Source organism: Lepisma saccharinum, chromosome 9, assembly GCF_977018435.1.
Source record: "Lepisma saccharinum chromosome 9, izLepSacc3.1, whole genome shotgun sequence".
In the NCBI taxonomy this organism is placed as follows: domain Eukaryota; kingdom Metazoa; phylum Arthropoda; class Insecta; order Zygentoma; family Lepismatidae; genus Lepisma; species Lepisma saccharinum.
This window is the reverse complement of record NC_139237.1, coordinates 73974699-73990562: the sequence shown is the minus strand read 5'-3', so window position 1 is coordinate 73990562 and position 15864 is coordinate 73974699. Positions and strand designations below refer to the sequence as shown.

General features: G+C 40.0%; 1 protein-coding gene across 1 annotated transcript in view; it reads left to right on the top strand.

The window, feature by feature from the left end:
- The window catches only part of stw (laccase), a 132026-nt gene that overhangs the window by 106822 nt on the left and 9340 nt on the right, over nucleotides 1-15864 (top strand). The window contains exons 3-9 of the mRNA XM_083128418.1: nucleotides 2578-2698; nucleotides 4492-4702; nucleotides 5362-5582; nucleotides 11071-11275; nucleotides 12372-12556; nucleotides 13709-13904; nucleotides 15525-15737. Coding sequence (XP_082984544.1) covers nucleotides 2578-2698; nucleotides 4492-4702; nucleotides 5362-5582; nucleotides 11071-11275; nucleotides 12372-12556; nucleotides 13709-13904; nucleotides 15525-15737 — 1352 coding nt within the window. The remainder of the gene's footprint in view (nucleotides 1-2577; nucleotides 2699-4491; nucleotides 4703-5361; nucleotides 5583-11070; nucleotides 11276-12371; nucleotides 12557-13708; nucleotides 13905-15524; nucleotides 15738-15864) is intronic.

Genomic DNA, 15864 nt, shown 5'->3' with positions numbered 1-15864 from the left:
ATACGGGAGAAAAAATACGCGTGGAATGCTCTTGGCAACTAAATTTTTGTGTATGAATTAGGTTCATTATTATTATTATTATCATCATCATAATTTCTTTTAAAGATATACACACTGAAGCATTTATATTTTGGATATTTACTGTCTCTTTTCTTCCGCTTTAAACTAATCGCGGCGATGATGATAATGATGATTCCATGAAACGACAAGGGGAACCCCACAAAACTTTCTTAGTGCCATCGACATGAGTGTAAGGAAACTTTCAAACCAATGGGACAAGCGACACGGGATGTTCACACTGTCACACTAGTGACACACACTTCCAGACTGTAAAATAGCATTCATTGCACATGAGGGTCCAAACAGCAAACGACACGTTCATATGACGTATTCGCGTGCTACTTGTTACTTCGGTCGGGAAGCTCCTTAAAGGAAGGGTGCTCAGACCGAACCGACGCGCTACAGGAGGAGTTCCAAACTAAGTGACAAGCGACATGGTGCCTTCAGTCTATTGGCAAGCGTTCGCTGCTAATTGTGCGAACAACAGATAGGCGACACGAAAAACTGCACATTACAACAACAGATCTAGGCGACACGATAAGCCACACGTGTCGCTTTGTCGCTTCTGCGTCGCTCAAACTGGGCCATTTCCTCAATAGCTTGCAACATGTTGCCGTGGTTTGTTGTTCGCGCATACGCGATGCAATGAGTGTCTTACTTTAGGGAGATTGCGCACCAAAGCGACAAGGGGCACGCGACACTTATCGCTTGAGGATTTCACCAATCGCACGCTGGCCTGTGCTTCCCGTCATGCCGCTACGATGTGAAATGTTGCTCTTGATTGGCTCGTTTCCAAGCAACATGTGTCGCTTCGGTGTGAAAGTTGCCTTGGACCGAATGACCGGTGTCGCTTTGGTGTGAAATCCTCGTATCGTTTGTCGCTTTGGTGTAAAATCTCCTTGAGGAAAAGGTGCAGTCAGAGCTTGAGTCCCTACGGTTCGAAAGGCTGCATTGATTACGGACTGCTCGCTTCCAAGCGACACTTGTGGTTTGTCGCCTGGGTATGAAATATCTCTCAGGATACTATTTATATTCTAATAACATAGAAAAATAAAACTCTAGTACACACTCCAACACCTGACGTCCGGAATCACTTTGCGATGTTTTTTCTTGTGTTACGCATGCTATTTATTTATTTATTAATATTATTTTACTTTTCTTTCCAAATTAATGTCATTTCGTGACTGCAAATCACTCCACAAATATAACTGTTTCTATCAATTCACGTACCGCCTTTCAAGACAAACAAATCTACATAATATATTCCAAAAACTTACAAAGCCGCATTACCTTCATAACAAAATTAGCACCTGGTCCGATCGCACTGCCATCTATGTTTCTCATTCGTCTGGGGAACCAGTTTCTTGGGTCGTTTTCCACACTACGTTATTCAAGGGGCTGTAGCATGGTGTTGTCTTTCTTTTGTCTCTGACTACTTCAGCGACATTGATTAACTTATTGATTTCGTTTATTTTAGTTCGCCTTTGTGCCACTTTTGGGTAATTGCGAAGATAGATGAGGAATGATAATATGATGAAACTGATGAATGGACACTTACAAATTGATTGATTGATTGATGGAGTTGGTGTTTTAAGTCCACTTTATGCACAGTAAGGCTAAATGGGACTGGACTACAGGTTAGAGTGGGATCCGAACCACCGGGTATCGAACCCGGGACAATTTAATTACAAGGCGGCGACGCTACCACTGCGCCAACAGGGAAGTCCTGGACACTCACAAACACCCAAGTCCAGGCCGGGATTCGAACCCGGAACTCGCAGCGCCATGTGCTAACCACTCCGCCACGCAGGCCGGCTATTGCAGCGACGAGATTAACGACTAGTAAAATAACGCCCTGTATTGCAATTAATAAAAGTTAATATTAAAATATTTACATAAACATGAAATAACATTAAAAAAACATTGGACACAAGTATTCTGGAATTATCTTCCCATTTAAACATTTAAACACTGAAATCGTGTATGGTAGTTAGTTCGCCCAACAGGATTTTTTTAAAACTCATGTACAGTGTACGTATGCTTAATACGTTGTCTCAATAATGCTTACTAAAAGAATCAATTCGTGCAAATGAACGATTTTTCCTTGTTGTTATTTTGCGTATGACCAAGGATTGGATTCATTTTTCAGAGCGTTGGCAGCTCAGCCTAACAAAAATAAGTGATCATAAAAAGAGAACCCGAATCTCTGTAAAGATCTTGTGCAGGAGAATATCTCTGCCAGAAAACAATCAAATTCACAAGACATGACAAATACATGAAAGTAAAAATAGAATCACAAGGCACAAGACATGAACGCAACATACATGCCAGCATGATCTGCTAAGTCCCCTTGCAGCAACAACGCAGCTCCACGTATAGAGTGGAAGCCTGGTTCATTTTTATTTCAATCATTCAAGCAAATGATTTCTTAGCTTCATTTAGTTATCAAGAGTTATTGCCTGCTTCAATTCAAGATCATTGAGCTGTGCTTACAATTCTGTTTCTCTTACCTTGTAGAGCGTGCCAATATTGTCTACCTAACACCACTCAAACACAGCACTGCCAGTGCGTGACAGGGGATGGCATCGAACGAGGAATCCTCACAGCCAACAGAATGATACCCGGTCCTAGCATACAGGTAAGTCGCTATTCGCTTGTTAACATCAAATGCAGGGCGATCCTCAAGAATGGTAACTGAAACACGTAACTGTGGTGCTTTAATACTGTAATAAATTGATACTGGTGATTTTGTAGAAGTGTTGAAGGCTGAAAGAACATCCCGACATGCTTTCTGATACACTATGAGACTCTGTCTCTGGACGATAAATGTTGAAACTTGCATGTGTCGGGAATTAACTCCCTCTCTCACAAGGCACTGGAGGAATCGTATTATCTGGCCCTTCTATTGTCTCAGATTACTTATTATATCAGTTTTTTTTTTTTGGATTCAGTTTTCACCATATCTTGCTCTCTTTATGTTGGCCATCCAGCTATTGATTTATGTTTACTATTTCCTTCTTAGCTTGTTTAGCGTTCAGAGTATATTAGGTCACCATTTGTGACTGGGTACGTTTAAAACCACGAATGTATAACCAGCCTTTCTCAAAGGTGCGACTAAGTAAGTTTAAACCCACGAACGCATAACAAACATTCCTCAAATGTGCAACTAAGCAAGTTTAAACCCACGAATGTGTAACAAACATTATTCAAATGTGCAAATAAGTAAGTTTAAACACACGAATGTACAACAAACATTCCTCAAATGTGTAACTTAGTAAGTAAGTTTAAACCCACGAATGTACAACAAACATTCCTCAAATGTGCAACTTAGTAAGTAAGTTTAAACCCACGAATGTATAACAAACATTCCTCAAATGTGCAACTAAGTAAGTAAGTTTAAATCCACGAATGTATAACAAACATTCCTCAAATGTGTAACTAAGTAAGTTTAAACGCACGAATGTATAACAAACATTCCTCAAATCTGCAACTAAGTAAGTTTAAACCCACGAATGTATAGCAAACCTTCCTCAAACGTGCAACTAAGTAAGTTTAAACCAACGAATGTATGACAAACCTTCCTCAAATGTGTGACTAAGTAAGTTTAAACCAACGAATGCATAAGCAGCCTTCCTCAAATGTGGGACTAAGTTAGTTTAAACCCTTTAAAGTATAATTACCCTTCCTCAAGCTATTTTAAACCAACAAATGTAGAGCGAACCTTATTCAAAGGTGCAACTAAGTAAGCCTAAACCAACGCATGTATAACGAGCTTTCCTCAAAGGTTCGACTAGGTATATTTAACCTGACGAATATATAACAAGCCTTCCTCAAAGGTGCGACTAATTGCTCACTTTACCTTCATCTTATTGATAGTCTTATAGCAGTGGCGTATGCTGAGTCCAAGACCTGGATTACCTCACTATGACACGTGGTCCTAGGCTATGGATGAATGGAGAAGACTAGGTTCGCCTAAACCCCCGGTATAAGTGCTTAGACACATCAATTTTGCTGACGTCTTCAAGGAAGTCACGTTGCCATCCCAAAGGCTGCCAGGTTGCAAACTTCTAAGAAATCAGGTTGCCAACTCCTAAGAATTCTGGTTGCCAACTCCTAAAATTTCAGGTTGCCAACTTCTAAGAATTCAGGTTGCCAACTTCTAAGAATTCAGGTTGCCAACTTCTAAGAATGCAGGTTGCCAACTCATAAGAATTCAGGTTGCCAAATTCAGAATTGCCATTATCCTCTTATTGAAATGAGTAAGTTTATTCACAATTGCTAATTGATCTTATCTTCTATATTTTACTCTGTAGACTTTAGGCTTCGTAGATAGCCTAGCTAGCCTATAGAATATACGCTCCTGCCTTATAGACGGTTGCTGAAGTAATGTCCAAATGAAAACAAGAAAAATAATGCCGCTCCTCTTTCTAGGTTTGCGAGAACGACAAAGTCGTGGTGGACGTGGTGAACCGAATGGAAGGGTTGGAGACCACCATCCACTGGCACGGGGTGTGGCAGAAGGGCTCGCAGTACTACGACGGCGTCCCTTACGTCACCCAGTGCCCCATCTCGCAGGGGGAGACCTTCAGGTATAAGTACAAAGCAGCCAACGCAGGAACACACTTCTGGCATTCCCACTCAGGTGAGTACCTTCAGTATGTTTCCAACATAAATGAATGTCCCACTGTTGTCACAGAATTTCCAATTTTGCTGCTTAAAAAAATAGTTTTCTTCTGGTACAAGAGATACAGTTTAGAGATAACGTTTACTTTTTTTTCCACATACGTCTTGGCTTTTCGACAAAGCGTTTTGGTTATTTATACATTTTAAAGGGAATTGTTTTGAGATAATATAATAATAGATATAAAATATCATGTATCATTTGCTGCTGTGCTGCTGTGCTTGATTTTTTCTTTCACAAAGCTACAACATTTTTCATTTCGCTATTAAACTTTAATAGAAAAGTTTCTATTTAATTAAACAAACTTTCTATATTCTGCAAAAAAAGAGTTCAGCATCTTGAAATTCAATTTCATATTTATTTATATATTTTTTGTTTGGTTATGAACTTTCAGAATTTGCATTTTAACTTTCCATTTGGCTGTCACATTTTCACTGTTTTCAATTACAATTTCAAAATTTTATAAACTTTCTGAGTTATTGCGTAAGTGAGGCAAATTCTGGAAATGTGGATAATTTTGTGCACAGAAATTGAGGAAAATTCTACCGGTAATCTGCTATAGACCTAGTCTTTTCTTTGAATTCGCCGACACTTTACAGTCCTCTTTAATTTGCTTGTAGGTGTTCAAAAAATCGACGGCCTGTACGGCAGCCTGATCGTACGACAGACCCCAAATCGCGACCCGAACAGCCACTTGTACGACTACGATTTGACGTCACACGTTATCCTGATCAGCGATTGGTTCCACGAGGATTCCCAGGAGAGGTTCCCCGGAAGATTGAGGAAGCTCCCTGGACAAATGGCTGACAGCCTGCTCATCAATGGGAAAGGAGTGTACAGGGTGAGTAACATTCTGCATAATGTTGAAGTCCTGATTGGAACGACACTTTACTTCAAAGAAAGTTCCGAGAAATCGGTTCCCTCTGTTACAGGAGTACCGCGTGGAGCCCAGTAAATCCTCCCCTCAAACCTTTCCCACCAATAGCGTCCGTTTAAGGAACTGATAGTACTTGTCAAGTCCACGTGGAGTAAATGCGATGTTGCCAATTCAGTTTCTTTAGAGATTTCATAACGTGAGGTATCGGCTATCTTTGCTAGGTTTAGGAGTATAATAAAAGAAAAATTCCTAAAATTGTAACAAATAGTTGGAATGACGGATAGTTGGCAACACTGTGAAGAGTAAATTAAAAAGTTTTAAATGTAGCGTGCTGTGGCAGATCGCGCTAGCGCAGAAGCTATAGGCTCGTTCAAACTACCGCGAAGGCATCATCATTCGCCATGTGGACGCCACAACAGAAGGTGTTTTGTGTTTTGGCACTTGCAGAATTTATATGGACATGCTACAGCAATACGCTGTGCCTCAACTTCCAGAAGGAACAATTTTCCAGCAAGACGGAAAAAATACTCCACCGGGTATTATTAAGTAAAGAGACAGCAGCTTTTTTCTGTCCACCCGTGACACAATATTGTTAACTTGTAGCTATACATCTGGGAAAATATTCTAAGAGTAGCTATGTTTAATGAACAGTGTTTAGTTTCACAATTCACTGCACAGAAACTGTAAGAAAATGTTGCTTAACTATCAGTAGAATAGTTAATTTAATGTCAAAAATGTAGTCTGGGCACCCCACCCGTGACAAAGGAATGCCCCCATTATACGTATGTTTACAGTTCCTTATCAAGAATTTTCATTGCCTTTATACAATAAAATTTATTACAATATTCATCTTTTATTTAGATTTATATTTTCATGTGCCAACCATATATATATATATATATATATATATATATATTGCATTTAGTTTATCTTATATGCTGTCTCTTAGTTTCTCCCCTATGTACACATTCTTTCCCCTCCCCTAACAGCTCATTCACTCCACTTGTTCTTCTTCTAGTCTTTCTTCCATCTTCCTCGCCTCACTTCTCTTTTCCACACTAGCTGCACCCTGTTCCACAACTAATTTGAGTGCTTCTTCTCTTCCAACACCCTCCAGCCATTTGTCCTGCAGGGCGCGCGTTCCCGGGCTTGCAAACAGATGATCCGTCCCGTCATTCCCCTTACATATTATACATTCATATGTACTTCCCTATCTTTTCACCGCACTGTGTATTCACCCCCCAGTCTCAGCCATACTAATCCCTCTCTTGCTTCCTTCCTTCCTTATTCCCGACTTATCTGGAGGTCTAGGTCTCTTTTATTGAAATAATACTACTAACAATGTTGAACAGTCAATAATATCTTCAAAAATATTGAACCCTCGGTTTACATACTTGTAAAATTGTCCTCCATTGGAGGAAAAAAGTGAAATATACCTCATTGGAAAACTTCACGTATCTACTTTATAGCATAGAGTCTAGCCAAGCTAGAGGTACATGCCTTTATGGCAGTGACCCGCTGTTGCCGCGTTTACCTACCAACAAGCCTTAGAATCCTTTCTCCCTGAAGCAGCCAGGAGGGAAACAGAATTGTGTCAACATAACCGTTCTGCGATGTAAATGGATGTCTGAAGTTAGTTTGGCTCGGACATAATATTACTTTAATAAGGTCCGCTGTGGTCCAGTTGGCTGTCCAACTCCGTGGTGTAGTGGTTAGCACAGCCTGCTACGACGCCAGTGGTCTCAGGTTCGAATCCTGGATAAGTCATACATATTTGTTTGAAAAATTGAATAATCTCGGTTTCGATATCCCAAGATGGGTGATTTGGTGGAATTTATTTTTTCCTGAAAGTAGAGGCTCTGCGGATTATCCAGCCTCGGGATTGGATTGATTTGGTGTTTTAAGTCCATTTTATGCACAGTAAGACTAATCGGGACTGGACCTACAGTTTAAAGTGGGATCCGAACCACTTGTGCCTCCACCGGGTATCGAACCCGGGACCCCTGGACCCCTTCCAGCCTCGGGGTAAGGGTGGCTGGAAGGTGGTGATGATCACATCACCTCCACCAATGACGCAGATTGTGAATGCGCGGTATCCTATCTTGTAACATTCCGTAGGCATTGTCGGAAATTTCTCCACAATCGGCATTAAATATCAGTAATGAATTGAAATACATAGGGAGCAGAAATATTTTGCAGCTAAATGAGTCACATTTAATGTATTCCGAAGCGACATTCAAATAAAATGTTTTTGAGCAAAATAACATTTATTTCTCTCATTTCATTTTTTCGCCAGTGGAGGTAAATAAAGGCAGTCTGATCAAGATATAAGTTGTCTGTAACCCAGCTCTGCTGGTGTCATTGTTGTAAATATCCAATATTATGTTACAAGTATCACAATTTTTAATTGTGTTGGAGGTTATCGTCGTGACTTGCGTAAAGAAAACCTATATAAAGAACATTCTTCAGAAAAGGAAAAATAATCAATAAATTCTATAAAGACAACGTACTCGGGCATCGGGAAACCACATTAAGCTGCAACACCGTGAAATAACATAAGTCATTTTATGCGAAACGGAATCAATAAAATTAAATAACCTAATAACCACGTTCCTTAGCTTAAGTAATTAAATCTAATTGGATCTAAATTGATGGGGCAATAACTTATGCGCTATCTCGACCGAGACAAAAGCAATGTGACGCAAAATTTCAGCAGGAGGAAGCTTCGATTATTGGCAGGCAATTATCAAATACCTGAATTCTTTCCCTCATAAAATATATCTCCACGTGGACGCCACGCTTAGATATGAGAGAGAGGAAAAATAATGCTAAAGGAAATGAAAGTGTGGGTTGCAGCTGCTGATCGCGAAAAAAACAAGAAATATTAGTTTGTAAATTCATTCGCGGTGAAAGCTAACGGAAACCGAAAATAAAAGAAAGGAAGCAGAAAGCCTGCCCACGCGGCGACTTGAGTGATATTCTAGGTCGTTTTAGGCTCACCGATTAATTGAGTTAGCAAGTTAATCAGCGATATCGCTCTTAACCAGAGCTAAAGAGAACTGATCTCAACATTGTAATAAGGAGTTGTAACGCTTTCGCATTGTAATCAAGTGGTCTCGGAGTCGATCTACCTGCTAATAGCCACTAAAACTAACTGCTAAGAGTCTGAACCTAGCGCTTCTAACCTACAATTCCGTTTAGTTCTAATAATGCACATGTTGTTATGGTAGGAAGACCAGGTTTAGATCTCTAAGTAATTAATATTTAATTACTGCCAGCAGCTGGATGTGACCCGCATCAGACCTCCCGGTGGAAACGCATTCGCACTTTAAACTGTTATTGAATACATTAGCTCTCGTACGTAACATGTACATGACAATTATGGGACGGGTTTCACCAGGTAGCTTGTGACCTATTCTGTGATTTGCTTTATTTTACTTAGCTTTTCTGCCACTTTTGGCTAATTGCGAAGATGGGGATGAGTGATGATATGATGAAATTGATGACTGGACATTCAGAAACATCCAAGGCGGGATTCGAACCCGGGAGCCCTGGCGTCGTAGCGCGATGTGATAGCCACTCCGCGATGGGGATCGGCACCTATTCTGTGGTTTTGGCTGATTTCATTTGGGTTTACTACTATACTTAGTCATTCCTCGACTATCAGTATCCTCCTGTTGTTGTGTTTCACTTATACCAAAAATACGAAGGTCATCTGTCCTTGGATACTGTTCCAACTCAACGATCTAATCCTGTAATTATTAAATCAGCACGTCTCTACTTTTCAGTTTCTTCCTTAGGTCATTCATTTCAACTACATTAAATTTCATTACCTATTTACCACTACCTTAGTCACCGACTCTATGATATAATCGACGATAAAATCTCTGAGGTTTGTACTATTGCTCTAACATCTTCACATACCTGTTGTACAAGTTCTTGCTCTAACATCTTCACATACCTGTTGTACGAGTTCTTGCTCTAACACCTTCACATACCTGTTGTACGAGTTCTTGCTCTAACATCTTCACATACCTGTTGTACGAGTTCTTGCTGCTTATTGCCGTTGTTGTTGTTCCTGGGGAACTGATCACGTGAGTTGTCTTGCCAGAGAGAGTACGCGTCATGCTATCAAAATAACAAAAACTCACGTTACGTCCCACTTCCAAATACACAGAGAATTACACTGCAAACGTTACAATGAAACCATAACATATGATTTCGCTTAGTTGTTATTTCGCCACACAACGTACGTAAATACTGTATATACTTCATACACTGGAGCAAAACTCAGAGCACGATTTGTTACGTGTCTACACTCTGGCAGCCATCTTAGATATCAAATAGTTGCTTACATTTTGTTAAACTTCAACAAAAACTTGGATGCCAATTTTATAAATCTTACACATATTAACACACTTATTTATTTACTTTAATTAATTTGTCATGTACAGAATTTATGCAGCTAAATTTTACATTAACAGTAATGTGACTGATTGACATGTGTGTTCGGAAGAGGGGCAAGGGGGGGGCACGCCCCCCCCTGAAAAATGAATGTGTACCTAAAAATTATATATTTCACACATAATTCATGTCAGTCACAGTAATTTATGTTAATTATTATAAATTCGTTGAAGAAACATGATATAATTTCAGACTGAAATAGTGTTTTTTGAGGGGGCATCACTATTTTGGGGGAAAATATTCGTCCTTTGCCCGCCTGGAAAGAAATTATCTTTCTTGCTCCTCATTGGAATAAATCCTGCTGATTGATTGATTTTTATAGAATGGGTACATCAGCACATAGGCTATTTTTGCCCGTCACTCAATATGAGGATAAGCCTCTTAACTAAAATGAAATTGAGGACAGGCCCCTGACAATAAAATATGTTTCTTAAAAACTTCCTTACTCAAACTAATTCATTCATTACCTAGCAAAAACTAAAACTATACTATCTCTGCATAGTAAAATATAAAATCACCGTAAGTAGGTTGAAAGTTGAGGCTGTAAAGGGGCATTCAACACAGGGGACAAACACGAGATAACACAATCACACAAAGGGTTATCCTGGCCGTGGTTCCAGGCGCCAGAGCCTCGTTGACCTGCATGAAAGAGTTACCAGGATGTATACTACGTGAACAGTGATCATTATTATACATCATATTATTTCAACATAATATTTTCACGAATTATAACAAAATTGAAATTAATGACAAGAAATGTATTATAGGTCATGTATGTTAAGCAAGAAATAAACAGTACATAACAAGCTAAACAGTCACAACAGGAATAGTAGGTTCTTCATAGTTGGATGACCCCTTTATTGTAAGATATCATCATACGTTCTGATTATTAAAGTTAATGATAGTCTTCAAGTTCTTACATTACTTCTGAAATTGTCACTAACTCGAAACTTTAATTATTTAAAATGTAATGTCGTTACATTCCCAGGACGCCAACACAGGATTCACCACCAACACCCCGATGGAGGTCTTCCAGGTGACTCCGGGCAGGAGGTACAGGTTCAGAATGATCAACTCCGGAAGCACCGTGTGCCCCTTCCAGGTGACGATCCAGAACCACCGGATGCTGGTCATTGCTTCAGACGGAGAGTCCGTGCAGCCGACTCCGGTCGACACCATCATCTTCTTCACAGGTGAGTTTCCGGGACTCCGGGGAAAATAATTTCGACCTTGTTCAAATCAGTTTCCGAAAAAGAGGTAAACAATGTTCTTTCACAAGGGTCTTGCCTCTGGATCATTAGTTTAAAACCTTATTTATCGGAGAGAACACCATCCTAGATGGTTCGAACCCAGAACCCTTCTATTAGCGGCCAATGCATACTATATAGACGTGTCAATGTACGAAGGACAACAATTCAAGTCAGCAAGCAGAATGCGTTGCTATGTAATTCATACAAATTAAATCATTACCACTTATAGGTGCACATCGTAGGAGGCGCTGTGAGCGCAAAACATATGCTCATTTTAAATATCAATAAGGATAATCATTTTGAATAATCAAGTACTGCACTATAATAAACGAATTTGGTAGTACTATGTAATTTGTGCAGCGCAATTTTCATGTACTCATATTATACTGCGGGAAGCCTTAGAAAGAGCGCTTCGCGGGCTAACAGCAGAAGTCGCTCGCACACTGTTGCCGATACTTTCTGCTCCTCAGCGAACAAACAGGCCGAGGTAGCAACAGGCAGAGGCCACTCACCCTTCCAGAAGGGTGCAGCGACTAGCTGTGGCAACCGGGCTCGCTCATTCGCGGATCTGATTGGTTCTCGCAGACACCCCCCAATATTGTCGCCTGCTGCAAGCCCGCGGAGCGATATTTTTAAGGCCTCATGGAGTATAGCATTTTGTAAAATTAACTGAAAAAAACAACTTTTACTAATACACGATAAAACAAATGATAGTGTCGATCGCACTGCACCTTGGACAACAATGCTACGTAGTGAGGCGAGTGTATTTTGTATATTTGTTATTTAGCGTAGCTTCTCTACCACTTCTGGCTAATCGCAACCATGAGTGTGAGCGATGATACCACTAAATTTATTAAGGGACCCTGAACCAGACATCGTGGTCGTGCTGTGTTTCGAATGAACTACACACCACGCCCCCTTCGGCTGGATCACAAATTTTGCCCCCGCTCATGATGTACGAGATCACCTACAGGGTGATTCGCAAATATGTGTCTCGAAAACGCTTGTCTTGATTTGCGTTATCTTTTTATCTTTCTAGGTGAACGTTACGATTTCGTCATCGAAGCCGACCAACCCGTTGGAGCCTACTGGATCCAGGCTCGTGGACTCGGCGAATGCGGAATCACTAGAGCCCAGCAGCTCGCAGTGCTGCGTTACGCAAGAGGACCTTACACTCCACTCACCGCTATGCCATCTTATGACTTCGGTCTGCCACAGGGCGTGGTAAGTTGGCTGCCTCTGTTGACAATCTTTCGACCTGATAGTGTTGCCAGTTAAGGCGATACGTCACCCAAACTCATCAAGCGCTGCATATTTGTTCGTTGCAAATCACAGATTAACATAGCATCGGTCATCATAGTCTAATTATAACCCTTCGATAGTTCCTCACCCAACAGTGACATTCTGGGATAAAGTTAACCCTGATTTTTGTCACAACCACTACATTACTAAAACTAGTGACGTTTCTACTCTCATGGTATTTTTACAAAGGCATGTTTTAATTGCTTGATTTCGTTTATTTTACTTCGCTTTTCTGCCACTTTTGGCTAATCGCGAAGATGAAGATGAATGATATCATGAAATTGATGAAGGGGCACTCAGAAAGAACAGCCTTGCCCAAGCTGGGATTCGAACCCGGGACCCCTGGCGTCGTAGCGCTCTCGGCACTACAAATAACAATGCGGACGTTGCAAAATCAAGACGTACAGCTCAACAAAGATAAGGAAAACTCTAGCATATTCATGAACTAAAGTGAACAGTCATTTGTTTTCTCCTTTCGCTTTCCTTTCTCTTCTGCCCTGTGTTGCCGCCATATACATTATTTCCTTCTCTTGCTTCGTTCTCAACAACTTCAACAATGTAATGTATAACATCTCTGCTTTCACCGAGTAAAGTATTCCCCCTTTATAATAAAAACACTTGGCACTGAATACATGCGTTAAAGAATGCCGCACATTTTGGCAACACAGGGGCAGGATTATAAGGTAAGTAGCTAATTGCATCGCCCACGCTCCCTCCGCTCTCTTACGGTTCAAAGTTCGACAACAAGCTCTATAGTGTTTGTTTAAGTAGCAAATACTACTTCGAATTTTCATAACTTGCTATATTTGCACGAGAATATTGCACCTCTATATACTTGAGCACCATTATCTTGTGCTAATATAGCAAGTTATGAAAATTCGAAGCAGTACGTGCTACATAAACACACTATTTTCAATAGAATCATGTACTTATTTTAAACAATATTTTCCGCGGTATTTGAAAATCAAAGATTCTTTTTTCTATAATTTCTATTTCGTGTGCCATTTGTTTAATATTTTTATTGTAATTATGTTTTCGTGAGATAAAACTTAATTGATATGTTTTCATTATTAGGTATTGAATCCACTAGATGCAATCTGCAATACGGACAGAACTGATGCCATCTGTGTGTCACAGTTGAAAAACGCCGAACACGTCGATCCAGGCGTTCTCCAGCAACACGCTGACGTCAAAATCTTCCTTCCCTTCAGATTCCAGTTCTTCCAAGAGGATCAGCTCTTCCGTCCACACAACTATCAGAGATATTTGGGTACGTAACGAATCGCATGATTCCCGATTAATTTTAAAATGTGTCATTATCATGATCATTATCAGTGCCTAGTTAGAGATGGGTTAATTCACTGAACTCTCCAGCCTAACTATTGCCAATTTTTATGAGAGTAGGAAAAGGTTTATTATCCATTTGCCTTGACTCATCTCACCCAACAGGTCAATAGGTGTCGTGGCTTGCCCCGAGTTGATATTTTCCTCGAGATGAGGCCTGCTCGAGAAAATGTTTATTATCCAATGTGTGATTATATCTGCTTGGACGTGTACGTGCCGGAAATCACGTCTAACGTAGACAATGGAAACCACAAAGCAACGTTTTGGAGGGAATATATATTTTAAAAAAATGCCAGATATCATACTGAAAGAATCCTATTCAGGGGCGCCTCTATGGGTGAAGTGTAGCAAACGGTGATATCATTGTCCTGCCCGCATTAACCCACGAGCAAAATGTCAGTAATTTACAGCAGAGCTATGTGTAACACGTACAGAGAGGTATTGAAGGGAGATTTATTTATTGACTTGCTCTCTTGTACTTCGCTTTTCAGCCACTTTTGGCTATCGCGAAAATAAGAATGAACAGTCATATGAAACTGATGAAAGGACAGTTACAAATACTATGGCCAGGACACAACACATAGGGGCAAGCTCAAGATAAAATAAGTTTTACTTGTGCGAGGTGGATTTTTAGCGCTCCCATCTACTTTCTACCGGAACTTTCCTAACCTTCTATCTTGGTAGCACAACCGTTCAATATAAAATATGGCCATGCTGTATATTTACGGTATCAACAAGTAAAAATAATAGTCTTATTTTTAAATGCTTGAAGTGTTACTGTTAAGTAGTTGTGTATTCATTTAATGCCTACAAAATGATAGGGATAGAGAGGTTACGCGATGGAGGCGAGAGGAAGATGACGAGAAACAGGGAAATGAGGTAGAGAGAACACCCGAGAAAAAGAAAGAGAAAAAGCAATAGATGGAAAGAAAAAGGGAGATAGAGCAGGAGAAGAAAGAAAGAGAGAGAGAGAGAGAGAGAGTGTGTGTGTGTGTGTGTGTGTGTGTGTTGTATTGGGGGCGGGGGTGTTTCTTGGTAGACAGACCGCAGAAAGAGAACCTTTATTAAAACATCTCGTTCATGTGTTGGGTGAATCTTTTACAAAACTGTTGCGAAAAGCAAAGTACAGTAGAAAAATATGTGGCATGCTTATAAATCCACAAGAATGTTTTATACATAGCGTTTTGCGTCTAATGCTTGGTAGAAAATTGTTCATAACTACAAAAATTCGATATATATATATATATATATATATATATATATATATATATATATATATATAATAGGTCCAAATGTGTATATATATAAAGTTTTGCTTAAAGCAGAGTGGAATTATCTTGCGTTTCGAATTGTATATATATATATATATTATAATGGGTCCAATTAGGCCTACACTAAGGATGTACGCAACCCAACTATTCATAAAATCAAAACAGTTATTTACTCCGTCGGCTAAATGATTGGCTTGGATATTTTTGTATGGATTAAATAATTACTTAATTAATTAAATTAAGTAACAAAATATAACATTTTCATGTTTTTTCAGTGGCTCCAACTGGCGATCACGTGGTGAGTTTGATCGACGAAATCTCATACGTGTCACCGCCTTCTCCACCAATCAGCCAGCTGCACGACCTCTCACCAACACAGTTCTGCAACGGAGACAACAGGCCGGCCAACTGCGAGGGAGGCTGCGAGTGCACCCACAAGGTGGATATCCCTCTCAACTCCATCGTGGAGGTTGTACTCGTTGATGAAGGTAAGGAAGTTTACCCATATTTAAGGTTAAACGGATTCTCTCCCGTTGCTAGTAAACAGGTTGCATTCATTATCTAATCTTCTTGTTTCTCTACTCCTTATGCCTTTACAGCGTTGGGGATGTCGCG